The sequence below is a fragment of the Cucurbita moschata genome, unplaced genomic scaffold, assembly GCF_002738365.1.
Source record: "Cucurbita moschata cultivar Rifu unplaced genomic scaffold, Cmos_1.0 Cmo_Scf00017, whole genome shotgun sequence".
NCBI lineage: Eukaryota > Viridiplantae > Streptophyta > Magnoliopsida > Cucurbitales > Cucurbitaceae > Cucurbita > Cucurbita moschata.
The window spans coordinates 2,026,968-2,042,962 of NW_019268533.1; the positions used below are offsets into that span (position 1 = coordinate 2,026,968).

The following is a 15,995-nucleotide window of genomic DNA, read 5'->3' on the forward strand; positions in this document are numbered from 1 at the left end:
TAAATCAGAACCCAAATTCCGCACCACAGCGTACCCTCCCAAGGAACTGTGACCCAGCGGGCGGAAGCACCAGCGCCAATCCAGTTATCCTCGTGCTGCGGGTTTTTGGCTCTTGTACTAAGCCACTGGAGGCTGTAGCTGGTGAGCGGAGCTCAAATTTGTTCGTGCTGTGGAGGTAATTCAACGTTTCTATGAAACTAGGTTTCAGTTTGCGTTCGAGAATGGTGGCGAAGTGGAACTAATTGTTTGGCATTGAGAGCTGAAGGAGTTTTTTTTTCTTCATTCGTAATTAGGGCTTCACTTTTTGCGTAGCTTTAGTTTTTGAATTACTGTATCGTCTTGTGTCTTTGGCCGTCGGGACAGCACTTACGTGAGGTTACGATTAGGATTAGCTAGTTGAGTGGAGTTCTTGTTTAGCTGGAGGACGATTATGTTGTGGAGTCGGTCGATGGTTGTGAAGTTCTTGAGAACTATGATTATTTGTTTATTTACTTTTTTGCTTGTAGCTTTTCGCAGTTTCAAAGACGTGGTTAGCTGCCGTATGTTGCATTGTTCGCTTAAGAGACGGTAGTTATGGATTTTGACGAGTATGATTATTTAGAGAAAACAGTTGAAAATCCCGAAGGACAGAAAGTGAAGGAAACTGCCAATGGCGGCGATGCAGAAATGAAGTCTGGAGACAAACATCGTAGTCGAAGTTCAAAGTATAAGACTGATGGTAAAGATGATGGGGAACATAGGTCAAAGCGTTCAAAATCAGAAGATGAGTCACTTGATCATGATCGACATAGAGATAGGACTTCTTCCCGGCACCGGTCTAGGTCCAGAGATAGAGACCGTGATCGGCATAGTAGTGGTAAAGAGTTTAGGGGAAAAGAGGACAGAGAAAAGAATCAGGAAGAGAGGAGCAGTAAGGACAGAGATGTGGACAGAGATAAAGAACGTGTGCACGATCATGATAGACGAGGCAGAGATGGTGAAAAGGACAGGGAAAGAGAACGGTCACATCGAAGTAGAAGTCATTCAGAAAGACATCGCAGTGATCGAGATGAAAGCATTAGACAGAGGACCCGAGATAATGAATTCAGAGAACGAGAAAAAGAGAGAGAGTCTAGAGAGCGAGGCAGGGATGGCAGGTATTTTGTGCATTTATATTCTTGTACCATGAGTTTTGGTATTTAGAAGGAGAGAGAAGCAATAGATTACTTGTGTTGTTCTTATAATAACCTGCATACTCTAATGTTAAATTCTTTCATTGAGTAATTAAATTTGCATGTTATGTTGGTGGATTATTGAGATTGTTATGCTGCTTTGCTACACTTTATGATTTGGATTAGATATGACTCATGAGCATTCTAAATGAATGATGGTCGATGATGTTCATTCACCATTAAAAAGATTACTCTTGAATGCTATTGTATGATCATGAAATGATCAGTATGTATGAGCAATTTTACTCTCTAATCGCTTCAAGGAATAAGCTCACGGACTTGGCTTGTAGGGCAGCTGTAAGTCTTTGTCCAGTGATTGGATCTCTCCTTATTCTCCATACATCATCCTCTCCAAAAGCTTAAAGCCATATAAATGATGACCTCGTTTTGAAAGGTGAATGGTAGGTTAAGATATAGCCAATATGAGGACTAAGTCACTGGGAGTTATTGATTTTGCTCTGAGAAAACTTGCGTATCTTCAATTGCAGCTCATCGTGATGTATGGTGCTTTAAGGACATACTTGTCCTCTGTCATACTAGCTTGTTTTAATTAGTAATCACTCTTTTTAAGTGAACCTCAACTAGGTTTGGTATGAAATGCAGAAGTACATGTCATTCACTAGGTTTGCCCGTTTCTTTCCTTATTAAGTTTTACATTGTCGATAAATGGAACTGGCCCCATAGTGATATACTTAGGTAAAATAAAATTTTGATAATTGGAAGTTCATCTTCATAGCTTGCAAGTGTCTATAGTTGTCTGGTTTTCCAAAATTTCTCATACAATCTTAGTAATTAGGAAACCTCAGATGGACAAGACTGCCTGTTGTGTTGGTAGTAACTTTTTAGCAATTTTAATGGCAAAGGAATTCAATCCATTTCTAGTGCAACTATGAAGTTTGCTTTGGAGCTTTGTGTGTTTCAGTCATGGAGGTCATAAATAGTGGCCGTGACATGAAATCTTTGCACCATTACCACATTGAAATCCAAGATTTAATTTTGTATATATTCTGTTGAAGAAATGCTGGTGAGGGAATTGTGGGCTTTTCTTACGAGATGAATTCCCTCTTCTGATGCTTATGGAAAATTCAATATTCAGTGGCTACTGGATTCTCATCATATATGAAATTAATATTTCTTGTGCTTAGTGTTTGTCTAAAATTTTAAAGTTTCTAGATTCACCGTTGATGGTATTTTATATTTAGTTGTAGAAATTATTGTTTTTTAGAATTTATAGTAATTTGAACGTTTTTTTGGCTACCATTAATTGCAATCTAGTCCTCTGTGTCTACTTTCAGATATTCTCATCACTCCATTTTTATTTTTTTATTTTTATTAATTTCTAAATAACTACAGTTTTTTTCGAAGTTGAATTTCTAAAGATCATGCAGATCTTTGAATATTAATCTTGAGAATAAGTTTTTTCTTGATCACCAATTTCACTTATTGTGGTTGAGTATACACTGCATCCCATGAATACTCCAGTTGATGTTTTACATGCAGTATCATACAATAATTATTTCTTTCACCTATTGTATGGTTAATCCTTTCTATGGAGTATAAACTTTTAACGTGTTCTGTGTTAATTCTATTAGGTTCTTTGCTACTCTATCAATTCAACTTGATGACGCTGTTGTCATTTAAGAATTTATTATTTATGGAAGGTACAAAATCTGTGGTCAATCCATTGTGTGACCATCTTGGTCTGATTCTTAACTTTCCCAACTAGCACCACTATCTTTGTTTGTCAAATTAGTGGAAAGGGATTTTTCAAATCTCTCTGTTGGTTCAAACGTTAGTAGCCTACGGTGCTTTATTATAAGCTTTGCATAAAAAGTGGAAGATTATGTTCTGGATTATTCTTCTACTGTTGTCATAATTTAAGGGTAATTATCTCATTGTATTTTTATTTTTTATTTTTTTATTTCAAGATCTGTTTTTTTTTTCGCCCTTCTAAATAGCATTGTTTATAGTCCACTTCTAGGTGGTCTCTCATGACTTAATCATCCATCCGAAGGGCGTGGTTATAATTTTGCTAGCTAATAACAAAGGATGTCTTTGACCAATGTTTTTTTCCACCCCACAGAAGACATAAGGAGAAAAAGGAAGACGGAACAGAACCAGAAGCTGATCCTGAAAGGGATCAGAGGACTGTATTTGCCTATCAGGTAAACCTTCTATTGGGACATGATATATTCCAAAAAAATTTCTTATTGCATATTTTTAATAAAGTCAACTGACATTTTCTGTGATCTCTTGGCTAGATAAGTTTGAAGGCAACTGAAAGAGATGTGTTCGAATTCTTCTCCAGGGCCGGTAAGGTTTGTATGCTCATCATATTGTTTCTACCACATTTTCATCTCTTTTAAGCTTCTCTTAGGACAGAATTTAGCTGCATTTTTTTTAGTTGAACTACTATAGTACATTGTAAAATGTACAACTAATCTATAGAAATCATACATCGTTATCAGTCTTTCCAAGTAACATCTCATGTATGATATAAGAAATTGGGTGTCCATAATAAAAATATGCTTCTATGTGTAGAATCTTTTATGATGGGGTTGGGGAAGGCTATGCGACATTTACAATTCATCCTTTGCATTTCCCATTCTTTCTGTTTTTGAAGCCTCTCCAATATTTGTGCTAGGTTCTATAAAAATTGTGAGACTTTCTCTTAGGTGTTGGGGAAGGTGGTTTTCTCAAGACAGGTAGGGGTCCATCTCTGAAGTTTCCTAGGCTACAGGGACTGGGTTTTGGGAATGTGGGATCCTATGTGATAGCTTCCCTTAGAGATTCTTTATGGCATAAGATAAGAGAATAGTGGGTATATACAGATAATACACCTATGGGTAGGATTCAGGCTTGTTGGGTATCGACACTTCTAGGAACTCATTGAACTCATCATGTTTTTATTGTAGTAATCCATTGGTTGGTGAAGGTTCTTTGATTCATTTTTGGTAGGATCTTTACATTTGGAAATATCTGATAGGCCGATAGCAACTTTTGAACAATGTGTTGTAATCTTCTGGTTGGCTCAAGTCAGGCCCTAATTGTTCCTCTGTGTCTCAGAAAATTTATTCTTAATTTCCTCTTTATGAAGGCTGAGTTGCATATGTCTAGAAAAATCTCTCCTTCCTTCTATTTAAAATTTTAGTCCTAATTTCTTCGGAATGCAAGTTAAGTTTCTTAAATTTATAGAAATAAAATTCATCAGCCCAGCAAATCTCTCTCTTCTTTCTTTCGTCCTTTTTTATAAAAAATTATTTTGATTTTCTTCTATGTGGAAGTTGATTTTCTTATATCTATTGGGGAAATAAAAGTCATCAGCTTGGCAAATCATTCTGCTGTCCAATTTTTCTTTTCGTTTGTTGTCAGTAATTTCCTATATTATGTATCGCTCTAATTGATGGAACACAACTTACAGGTGCGAGATGTACGCCTCATCATGGATCGTAATTCAAGACGTTCTAAAGGCGTTGGGTAAGATTAGTGTGCTTGATGATGTTCACTTGGGTTGATTGGAGTTTGGACACTTTTGATTCATGTTGCCCCATATTTCATTGTTTTGATTAGTCTTAAATCCAATGCCACTACTTTTCAAATTTCAATGACTGTTTAAGACAAAATTTGATTGAACATACTTCCCGACCAAGAAGGAGATGAGTTTTAGACGGTGTATTATAGACAAAATGAAGAGGGAACAAATCAGATTCCGGGTGCGAATGGCGAAAACCCCGGCTCAGAACTACAAAAGGAGTGCCTTCCAATCATTGATAATCACCAAAAGACCCGCAGCTGCACTAACAAACTTTCCCCACATCCCACATCCCACGACCTGCTACTTGACTGTTTCAAAATCAAGCTGGTTTCTGATGAAAAGAACGGCATTTGGATTGCTGTATGTATCTGTAATTTATTCTTTATTTTCCTTGGATTTAATATCGTACCTATATGTGCAGGTATGTTGAATTTGTGGATGCAATGTCTGTGCCCATGGCTATAGCACTTTCCGGCCAGCTCCTGCTAAGTCAACCTGTGATGGTAAAGCCATCTGAAGCTGAGAAGAACCAAGCTCAATCAACTTCTGCTGCTGCTGGACCAGGTGGAGTAATGGGTCCCTACACTGGTGGTGCCAGAAGGTTATATGTTGGCAATCTGCACCCCAACATAACAGAAGATAACCTTCGTCAGGTTTGTAAATGAATGTCACTGGACAGAATACATATGTTACACAGTACTAATAACTCTGTTGCGTGCATTTATCATGTTCTATGAAATCTTTCAGATTTATTTATTTTTCTGTCTATTGCTAAAAAAATTAACATTGTAATATTGGTGCCTTGCTTGGATAAGTTGATTTCCTTTGCTCTACTTCCAGGTTTTTGGAGCTTTTGGCATTGTGGAACTGGTTCAGATGCCCCTTGATGAATCTGGGCATTGCAAGGGTTTTGGTTTTATTCAGGTGAAATATATATCTAGAGAATATTTTATTCTTTGAGAAGGACGCAAGCATTCTACGGTATAAGCTAATCAAATCTGTTTGAATGCAGTTCTCACGTCTTGAAGATGCTAGAAATGCATTGAGTTTGAATGGACAACTTGAGATTGCTGGTCGAATGATAAAGGTGATGCGTATTTTCATCTTATGTTCATGTTCATGTATTTTTATGTGCAAATTTTTTGCTATCGTGCTTGGTATGTTCTTTTTTGTTGCATTGAATAACAATCAAATGCTAATCCGCTATTTTATGCTGCATTAGTTATGAGAGTCTTCTTCTCATTTGTAAGGATTGGGGTATCTTCAATTGAGTGAATGTCTGTCTAGGGATAGATTTCAAAAGATTTACTTTGATCTTTTTATGTCTTGAGTTTTGAGCGTGAATTGTTGTCTTTCTTTGATGTATTTTATACTCCCCAGAAATGTGAGCCTTTCATCTGAGGGGTTAAGTTGTGACATCTCATGACTGATAGACTAGTGGGGATAGACTAGTGGGAGATCTCGGAGGCCCTGATCACTTGAGTTTCAAGGGTTGCAAGACACTTGAACCTGATGGCTTTTCTTTAAGGAATGATGAGACGTCATTAAATTAGATTGCTCGAGGTGTTCAATGAGTTATCGGAATTGGGTATAATTTTATGCTCTGATGCATGGGGGCTATTCTTCTCTCCACAAAGATAAATTAATGCAGAATCAAGACCTTGGACCATAAATTCAGTGACTTGCTTCTATAAAATCATTTCTAATACTATAGCGGGCAGGATGATGAAAGTGTTGCCACAAAGTATTTCTAACGATCAAGTGCTTTGTAGTTAGCAGACGAACGATTGTTGAACTTCTTACTCCGATTGAGGATTATAGAACGTGTAGACAAAAAGGTGCTATATTTAAAATGGTCATGAAAAGGCATGCACATGGTCATATGGTTTGGATTTTTTGAATTATGTTATGTGGAAGGCTTTGTATTAAATGAAGACATGAGATGCTTGGGGTTGGGTATTTAGGCTATCCATCTATCTATCTATTGGTGAGAAATCCAGCTTTCATTAAGAAAAAAATGGAAGTATATAAGATCATACAAAAAAGAGAGCCCACAAAAGACAGACAAACAAAACAATTCCCAAGGAACAATTACAAAAATCTTTGTAAGTGAAGCGTACAAGGAAACATGGAACCTAATAAGGGACCAAAAACATTTGATGGAAGACGCTCTAGCTTTCTAAAGTTTCTATTGTTCCTTTCTTCCCGAAGTCCCTGCCAAACAGCACACGCCCACTTGCAATAACAACTTTCCTTTCTTACGAAAAAGAGGACGAAGAAGAACCACCTTGACACCCGGTTCTTGGAGTTAAATCTTCCATGGAGAACTTTCCAAACAAAAAACTTAACCTTCTTGAAAATTTTCACCATTCATAACGAGGCAAAGACCGAATCCCTCAAGGGAGAAGGGTTAACCAAACAAAGTAAAAGGATCTACCTGAAAATCCATCGTAGGGGCTAGAACACCAATAACGAAAATCCCTCCTAGAAGCAAATTGAGATTCCCTCAACATAAGAGGAGGGCAACAATGTTTTCTGATTCCCTCTATGACAACAAGCGGCAAAACCCCAAAATGGGAGCATGCTGAGCAAGAGCGTCAGCCATAGAATGATTCTTATTCTGGACATATGGTATAAACAAGGATAGCAGAGCCGGGGTGTCTATCCCCAACCACGTATCTTCCTAAAAAAAGTTTCCCTCTCCTCCCATCCAAACAACAGACAAATAAAGACAGGAAAGGATACTCTACAACTATAACTTTCCAAGGAGATCTGGAAGTGGCATCAATCCACTCAAGGTCCATATTTACTCATGATGAACCTCTCGAGTGATTTTATCATGTCTGTAGTTTCTACCTGGCAGCAGCTACTTCTTTTCAAACAAACTGTTAGGTTGCTTGCATTTTAGTTCATATGATCTATTAAGTCACCTGGCTTGTTTTCTTGTAACACCCTATTTTGTTTCCTTGTAACATGGATTTTTCTTTTCAAAACGAACTGTTAGGTTTCCGTTTTTTTTTTTTTTTCTTTTTTTATTGGTTCTTCATTACAAAGTGAGCTCCTTGTAATTTCTCTTGGGGATTTCTGTGTTTTTGTATGGTTGGTCTCTCATTGCATTTTCGTTCTCTTTTATGCCAGAGCATTTTTAATTAAAAATTGCGGAATTGTTGGTAACTAGATAAGAAAAGGGATTAATACATAACAGTTAACAAATATTGTAGATTATCCGATTCAGCAAGATTGGAGAGTAGTTTTCTCGTTGTGGGTGTTAGATTGATTACAGGCAAGCTGATAGCACGTAGGGAGCAACATTTAGTGTTCTAATACAGGAAATAATATTGTTGAAAGGGAAGTGGGAATGAACAACAGGTAGATGACTGGAAAGCTATTAAGACTATGATGAGGTTTCCTTTGAATGCGCCTTTTCTAATCAGCAGCATGGTAGCATGAGTAATCAAGTACAGTCAATTTTTTGGCTGGAATTATATCACGATATTTTTCTTATCTTCTTATACAGGTGTCCACAGTCACAGATCAGCCTGGACTGCAAGATATTGGAGCAAGTACAGGAGACCTTGACGATGAAGATGGTGTTGGCTTGGTAAATAAGTCTTCTATCTTTGTTCCCTTCTCTCTCTCTCTAACAAAAGAAGCAAAGTTCTATCGCATCATTAATTAAAAAAAATCACCAAGAAAGTTGAGAGTTACGGATTTATGTCGAGTTGTAAGAGTACCTGAGCCATTGCTTCTATTATTGTTTGGAAGATTACACTTGTATTTATTTTTTTGTTCGTTCTTTCTGCTTTGTTAATGTTCAACCTGGTTTCTTGGACATGATCCATCGACAAGTAGCTTCTTAGCTCTTTCTTACTCCTTCATTTTCGTTATTTTTTTAAATATCATTTATTTGGTTTAGTCCATTGTTATTTGAATGGACCATTAGAGAATGAAGATTGGTATTTCTACCTCGATATGTGTTATTTTTATTTTTTTTGTTTTTTTAATTTTTAACACTAAGCTCTATTCTTAGAGAAATATTTAAGGTCTGTTTGGTAAGCAATCTGCTACCAAACACATATTTGGAAACATGAAATCTAACTCTATCTTCATCGAGTCCATTCTTTTCACATCTTTGTTTTCAGATTGACTACCAAAGAGGTAAGTTAACAAATATTTATCATTATTATTATTATTTTTTAAAGTTTGTGCCTGCGCAAGGGCCAAGCTCTAGAGATATCAAGACTTTTTCTTCATGTTTTATTTATGGTCTTTGGCTGTGGTGATACTATTTACATTTTTTTTTCTTTCTTTCGGGAAGTTTATTTTCTTGCTTCTGAATGTAAAAACTTAAGACATACGAGGTAAAGTGTAATAGTAACTACATTTATCATGAATGTTATCTACCGTTCTTTACACTTACCCCAAAGCTTTTGTAAGTTTCTGGTGCAAACTTTTGGTTAAGATTTCTTTGTGTATGCGTTAGCTGCTACATTAACAAAAGTGTTTTCAATTTTTCAGTCCTTAAATGCTAGTTCTCGAGCATCCCTGATGCAGAAACTGGACCGTACTGGCACTGCATCTAGGTTTGTGTTTGTTGAGCTTATTTTCATCTGAAAAGTTCCAATAAAAAATCATTTGAAGTTTGCATGTTGGTCTTATATCTGTTTCTCTGCAGCATTGCTGGTTCTTTAGGTACACATGTCGTAAATAACACAGGCGCTACCATGGCAATGGCGCCAATCCTTGGAGTTGGAACTATCCCTTCCCTAGGTGTTGCTACTTCTTTGGTCTCCGTCCCTGCTTTTCCTGGACTTGGTGCAGCAGGCGTTCAGGTTCCCACTGTTGCTGCTAATTTACTTGGTGTTGGTACTCCAAGTGAATGCTTACTATTGAAGAATATGTTTGATCCTACAGCTGAGGTATACTACATCATTCTAAAGATCTCCGTTAAATTTTCTGTTTATGTTTTACCTTTAATTCATTATCCCTTATGTTCGGCAGTTGGAACCCACTTTTGATATGGATATCAGAGACGACGTGGAAGAGGAATGCTCTAGGTTCGGAAAATTGAAACATATATACGTTGACAAGTAAGTTTAGGACTTTAAATGTAACACCTGCTCATCGACGGCTCGATTCACAAGAGTTACCACTGACATAGATAATTTACGTCAAAAACCAGTCAAAAACCGATAACATTTTCATACCTAACGAGTAAAATATGTGAATCCAGTATTTTTTACAACACAAAAATAACCAGAGCAAGTTTCCAACAACGAAAGCATATGTACATAAAACAGTACTCGACTCACATGTTTTACTTGTTATGTATGAAAATGTTTTGGGTTTTATGATTCGTTTTTGAAGTAAATTATCTATCTCAATGGTAACTCTTGTGAATCGAGCTGCGGGTGTTTCAAGTTCATGAAATTGCATTACATATAGCTTTTAACAACTCCCCATTTCCTGAAACGTAGCTTCTTCATTTCTTCTTCATGGACAGGAATAGTGCCGGTTTTGTATACTTGAGATTTGCAAATTCAGAGGCTGCAATGGATGCACAACGTGCCCTTAATGGAAGATGGTTTGCTGGGAAAATGATCGGCGCAACTTTCATGGTAATTCTTTGGTCATTGTCTTTACCTTATCTGTTAGAACAACGATTCTAACTTTTTAAGGAATTTCTTTTATATCTTCAGGACATCCCGAGCTACGAAGCGAAATTTCCAGACAGCAGATAGTACTCGAGATTAGTTCGAATGCTCTATTCCGAAACAGTAACTCGCCTGTTGAACCATAGTGAGATTATTCTACCGTGGCTATAAAAGGTGCTAAGGTCAGAAGATGATTCGTATGTCTTTGAAAGGTACACCGTTTACAATTAACAAGCACGATGACCTTGCGAAAGAAGACAATATTTGCTCGTTCAATATGAATATTGAAAAGTTGATTGTAGTTTAGCTAAGATACAACCCTTTTGTACGCGTTCTATCAAGAGTTTATATCTAAACATGATTTGACCTAGGAAATTCGGTGCGAACTCATCAGCCCGCTCGATTTACGTCCTAGGATACTTGCAATGTTGTAACGCTGTTAATGTTAAGGATATTATCTTATGCTTATGAGATTTCAAACTTGATGGCCTGAATGGCTTGACCTTTTTCTATGTAGAAATTGGACTTGCAGCCTAAGCATCAGATCTGCAAGAATCCTGCCTCTGGTTTGTCATTTTCCATTCAAACACGAATATTTATATAAAATATTGCAGGGCAGTACAGAAAAGATGGCTTGCATCTGCTTGCCATATCTTCCAAATTTATTTAAAATATTCATGTGAAACATCTTCAAATTTGAATTCTCTTATTGATTTTATTTCTTGGAGAACAAGCATCAATTTTAACCATTATATTCTAAGAATTTAAATTGGTCATGAAAGGTAAGATTAAAGTTGACATGAAGCCAATGAATCATTTTTTTTTTCAATTGATTTGAATCAATCTACTCTTGCATTAAATCATATCAATTTTTGTTATAGCGTGTTTATTGGTAATGACGTCCCACGTTGAATTAAATAGAACATGAATTTGAAGTTAAAATTGTTAGATGAACACAACTCTCTATATGGTATGATATTGTCCACTTTGAGCATAAACTCTCATGACATTAGACAATGTGGGACTTTCATCATTCAACACCTCCCCTCGAACAAAGTACACCTCCCCTTAATCGAGGCTCGACTCCTTTTTCTTTTGGAGTCTTTTGTTCGACATTTGAGAATTTACCAATCTACTGGAATGATGGCTCTGATACCAAGTTAGATGAATGCAATTCTCAACAATGGTATGATATTGTCCACGACTAAGTTTTAGGGCATGACTTTGATACCAAGTTATCTGAACACAATTCTCCACAATGATATGATATTATCCACTTAGCCATGATCATTCTCTAAATTAGCCCATGTGAGACTTTCATCATCCAACAAAATTTAGGGTAAATTTTCGCCATAAAATTTGAGTTTCATATCTATCTAGTTTATGATCTATTCTAATGTTAAGTGGTCTCTTTAACCGTTAGTTAATTAAATGAAAAATAATATCGTAGTTAAGTTGTGATTCTATTTCTCGACTTGACAATATAATAATTTAATATTTACTTTTGATAGCTGAGCTACGAGCTGACATTGCCCTTTCCCCATTCTTCAATGGATCATGCCCGTGTAAGTAAAAAATAAAATAAAATAATATATCACTATTTGTATTTTTCAATCAATATTTATTATAAAAGAATATTTAAACTTTGCGTAAAATAAAATAATATATAGTTTAATAAGAAGTAAAATATTGAATGAAATTAGAAGATATCATCTTCACCGTACACGTGCCATGCTCAAACTTTAATGGAGGCGGCTGTAGGATAATAATAATATAATGATCGTCGTTGGACCGGCCGCCGCGGTTCCATTTTTCAATCACTAAAGAGTTTCTCTCCGTCAACGATTCTTCCAAGAAGGTCAAATTTCAATCCAGACGAAGACTTGCTGATCTAATGGCTTCCGTCTGCAACATTTTCCACCATACCGCACTCACTTTTCTGCATATATACTCGCTATTTGTTGCCTCTTCTTTCCCAAAAACCAGGAACGAGGAACGGGTTCGTTTTGGATTTGATTTTGCAGCGAGTGAATAGAAGGATATGGAAAATGTGGTTGATGTTCTGATTGTGGGAGCTGGAATCAGTGGTCTCACTACTGCATTGGGACTTCACAGGTGAGTTCTCTGTTACTATTGTGTGTGAATATGAATCCATGGTTCGTTCTTCTTCTTCTTAATGCTTATGATTTGAGCTTAAATCGTGCAGATTGGGTATTCGAAGCTTGGTTTTGGAGTCGTCGGATGATTTGAGGATCACTGGGTTTGCGTTATCGTTATGGACGAACGGCTGGAAGGCGTTGGATGCAGTTGGAATTGGCGATTCACTTCGCCAAATCCATGACCAACTTGAAGGGTAATCAATGATCGTCAAGCTCTCAATGCTCTTTCATTTTGTTGTTTTCTTTAATTCTTGTTTTGGAGACCTGATTTTGCCTTCAAATATGCTTGCACTCAAGGTGTTTGTTCTTTTGCCAGTTTGAAAACACTTCGAATGAGTGAGAATTATACCTGTAGGAGGCTAGACTGAATTCTTGATTCTCTTAAATGGACTCAACTATTCTTTAGTTCAATTAATTCTAATACCAAGAAAATTTCTCTCAGTTCATTTTCTGCCAGTAAATGTACTTTAGTTCACAGCTTTACGTAAATGTTTGTAAGTTCTGTTCATCCTGCTTTACTGATTTCAAAAGACAGTCATTATATCAATGTAATGGTGTTATGTAATAGAATTGATCACTATTGTTGTTATTTGTCTCCAACAAAATGCAGGATTATAACTACATCAATGATTTCTGGGCGTAAAACTTCAGAGCTGTTGTTTTCGGCTCCCGAAGAACGGTCAGTAAGACGTTTTTCGATTTTATAGCTAGGAACAGTATAATTGTTGTGCTGAATTGGAGTTTTGTTGAGATGTATGAGCTTGTTTTGGTGGGCAGTGGAGTTCGCTGTGTCAGAAGAAAGTTCTTGCTAGAATTTCTGGCCAAGGAACTTCCCATTGGAACCATCAAATTCTCCTCCAAGGTGGTTTCCATTGAGGAGTCTGGTTTGCTTAAACTTGTGCATCTTGCTGATGGAACCTCAATCAAGACCAAGGTAAATTGTGTCTCTTATTTCTCAGATTCTGATCCATCTTTTGTATTGATTTGCATCATTTTAATTCTGTTAGTTTTGATTGAAAAGGTGCTAATAGGATGTGATGGAGTGAACTCGGTGGTGGCAAAATGGCTAGGCTTCAAGGCACCAGCTTTCACAGGGAGATATGCTGTAAGAGGCTGTTTAGAACTCAAGTCCAGCCATGGTTTTGAACCAAAGATGAGCCAATTTGTCGGTGAGGGAGTACGAGCTGGTATCATCCCGTGCAATGACAAGACTCTTTATTGGTTTTTCACTTGGACCCCCTCAGCTGAAGGTGAGTACACAATGGTTAGATCACGTACACAATTGTCTGAATTTAGTCCCTATTATTTCAATATATCTTAAAAGTAGTCCCCATCTTTAGTTTTGTGAACTTATCAAGTTGGGTTGGATAAATCTAGTCCCAGTACCGACAGAGCGTGAAAATCAAATGTTGAGAATTGTTAGGAGGGAGTCCCACATTGACTAATTAAGAGGATGATCATGGGTCTACATCTCCATTGGTATGAGGTATTTTGGGGAAACCAAAAGCAAAACCATGAGAGCTTATGCTCAAAATGGACAATATCATACCATTATAGAGGTTCGTGGTTCCCAACATGGTATCAGAGTCATGCCTTTAACTTAACCATGTTAGTAGAGTTCTCAATGTCAAACAAAGAAGTGGTGAGCCTCGAAGGTGTAGTAAAAAAGTGACTCAAGCATCAAACAAAGGGTGTACTTTGTTCGAGGGCTCCAGAGAAAGGAGTCGAGTCTCAATTAAGGAGAAGCTGTTTGAGGGCTCTATAGCCTCAGGAGAGGCTCGATGATTTACTTTGTTCGAGGGGAGGATTGTCGAGGATTGTTGAGAGGGAGTCCTACATTGGCTAATTAAGAGGATGATCATGAGTATATAAGCAAGGAATACGTCTCCATTGATATGAGACCTCTTGGGGAAACCAAAAGCAAAGCCATGAGAGCTTATGCTCAAAGTGGACAATATCGTACAATTGTGGATGTTCGTAGTTCCTACACCCAAAACGCCTTGTAATTATTTACCTTCGTCACGTTGCAGAGATTGAAATGAGTGAAAATCCAGCAAAACTGAAGCAACTTGTACTAAGCAAGCTTGGAGAGATGCCAGGAGAAGCAAGGGCAGTGATTGAAGAAACTGATGTAGCTTGTTTTCAACCAGCAGCATTGAGATACAGACCTCCATGGGAGCTGATGTGGGGCAACATTGTGAAAGGCAATGTGTGTGTGGCTGGTGATGCGCTGCACCCAATGACCCCAGACCTCGGCCAAGGTGGGTGTTCTGCTTTGGAAGATGGGGTTGTTTTAGCCAGATGCATTGCAGAAGCCCTGCTGAAGAAACCCAGCAGCCCTGAGGAGGAGGTCCTGCTGCTCGAGATGGGGCTTAGGAAGTACGCTGCCGAGAGGAAATGGCGGAGCATCGACCTGATCAGCACAGCATATATGGTGGGAAGGCTGCAACAGAGCAGTGGGGTGTTTGCGAAGTTCTTCAGGGATAAGATTTTGTCTCACTTTCTGGTTGGCCTCTTGCTGGGAAGAACAAACTTTGACTGCGGGAAACTGGCCCCTTCTTCTTTGTAGCCAACCAATCTCATTGTCACTTATTTCTTCTTCTTCTTCTTCTTCTTCTTCTTCGTCATGTATTTTTATTTTGTGTAAAATTTTAGAACTTTGCTTGTGTGCAAATATGTAGAGTTTGAATAAAACAACGGCAAGTGCAGGACTTGCTTCTGCACTCATGTAAAGGTAGGTAGGCGACGGATTCTGTTCATTTAACTTGCCGAGTTTAAGTTCTACTGCTTCGAATAGGTCATGATATTTCTGTTTAAATAGGAATGGAGAAGATTTTTTCCCGCAACCTATATGGGGTCAGGGTCAGGAATAGGGATAGGGATTATATTCGCCGTCCTCGGGTCATGGTATCCCTGTTTAAATAAGAATAGAGAAGATTTTTTTCCCGTAACCTAAATAGGGTCGGGGCCAGGAATAGGGACAGAGTTTATATTCGCTATCCTCGGGTCATGGTATCTCTGTTTAAATAGGAATGCAGAAGATTTTTCCTCGTAACCTAAATGGGGTCGAGGCCAAGAATAGGGACGTGGATTATATTTGGCGTCCTCAACCCTGTGATCCTTTTATAAGTTACGATTTTAGTTCTTTAAGCTCTTGAAAATAGTTTAAATTTTTAAAAATGTGAGGCGGGGTCAGATGCGTTTTAAAAATGTGAAGCTGACGTCAATACGTAATATAATAGACAATATTTATTAGTGGTGGACTTGGACTGTTATTGACATTATCTGCTAACTGTTTCTCTATTCACTTAAGAGTCCTATAACGACCAACACAAACTGCAGCATTATTGATCAATTTGAGTCGGGAAATCACTACGAACTATTTATTAAAAAAATTCTAGACAAAAAAAAAAAAAAACTTGGGAGGGAGGAAAAA

At 37.5% G+C, this 15,995-nt stretch overlaps 2 protein-coding genes across 4 annotated transcripts; both read left to right on the top strand.

Annotated features, from left to right (window-relative positions):
* The first annotated feature begins 20 nt into the window (after positions 1-20).
* On the top strand, positions 21-11,160 carry LOC111455622 (RNA-binding protein 39-like). Of its 3 annotated transcripts, XR_002712611.1 has the most exons (15): positions 22-175; positions 507-1,136; positions 3,295-3,376; positions 3,473-3,529; positions 4,633-4,688; positions 5,168-5,399; positions 5,587-5,670; positions 5,759-5,833; positions 8,264-8,347; positions 9,265-9,329; positions 9,422-9,665; positions 9,748-9,836; positions 10,250-10,364; positions 10,446-10,612; positions 10,918-11,160. XR_002712611.1 is itself a non-coding variant. In XM_023097358.1 (14 exons), exons 2-14 carry the CDS (start codon positions 574-576, stop codon positions 10,485-10,487), a joined length of 1,788 nt encoding a protein of 595 aa, XP_022953126.1. In that variant the 5' UTR covers positions 21-175; positions 517-573; the 3' UTR covers positions 10,488-10,903. The 3 variants fall into 3 exon arrangements, 2 of the variants coding, with proteins under 2 accessions (XP_022953126.1, XP_022953124.1); XM_023097358.1 differs by lacking the exon at positions 10,918-11,160 and having other exon boundaries at positions 21-175; positions 517-1,136; positions 10,446-10,903; XM_023097356.1 differs by lacking the exon at positions 10,918-11,160 and having other exon boundaries at positions 10,446-10,903.
* A 1,025-nt stretch (positions 11,161-12,185) lies between these two features.
* On the top strand, positions 12,186-15,282 carry LOC111455626 (monooxygenase 2-like). The gene is made up of 6 exons (XM_023097366.1): positions 12,186-12,515; positions 12,607-12,753; positions 13,170-13,238; positions 13,337-13,493; positions 13,581-13,809; positions 14,590-15,282. Exons 1-6 carry the CDS (start codon positions 12,442-12,444, stop codon positions 15,126-15,128), a joined length of 1,215 nt encoding a protein of 404 aa, XP_022953134.1. The 5' UTR covers positions 12,186-12,441; the 3' UTR covers positions 15,129-15,282.
* Positions 15,283-15,995: the final 713 nt, after the last annotated feature.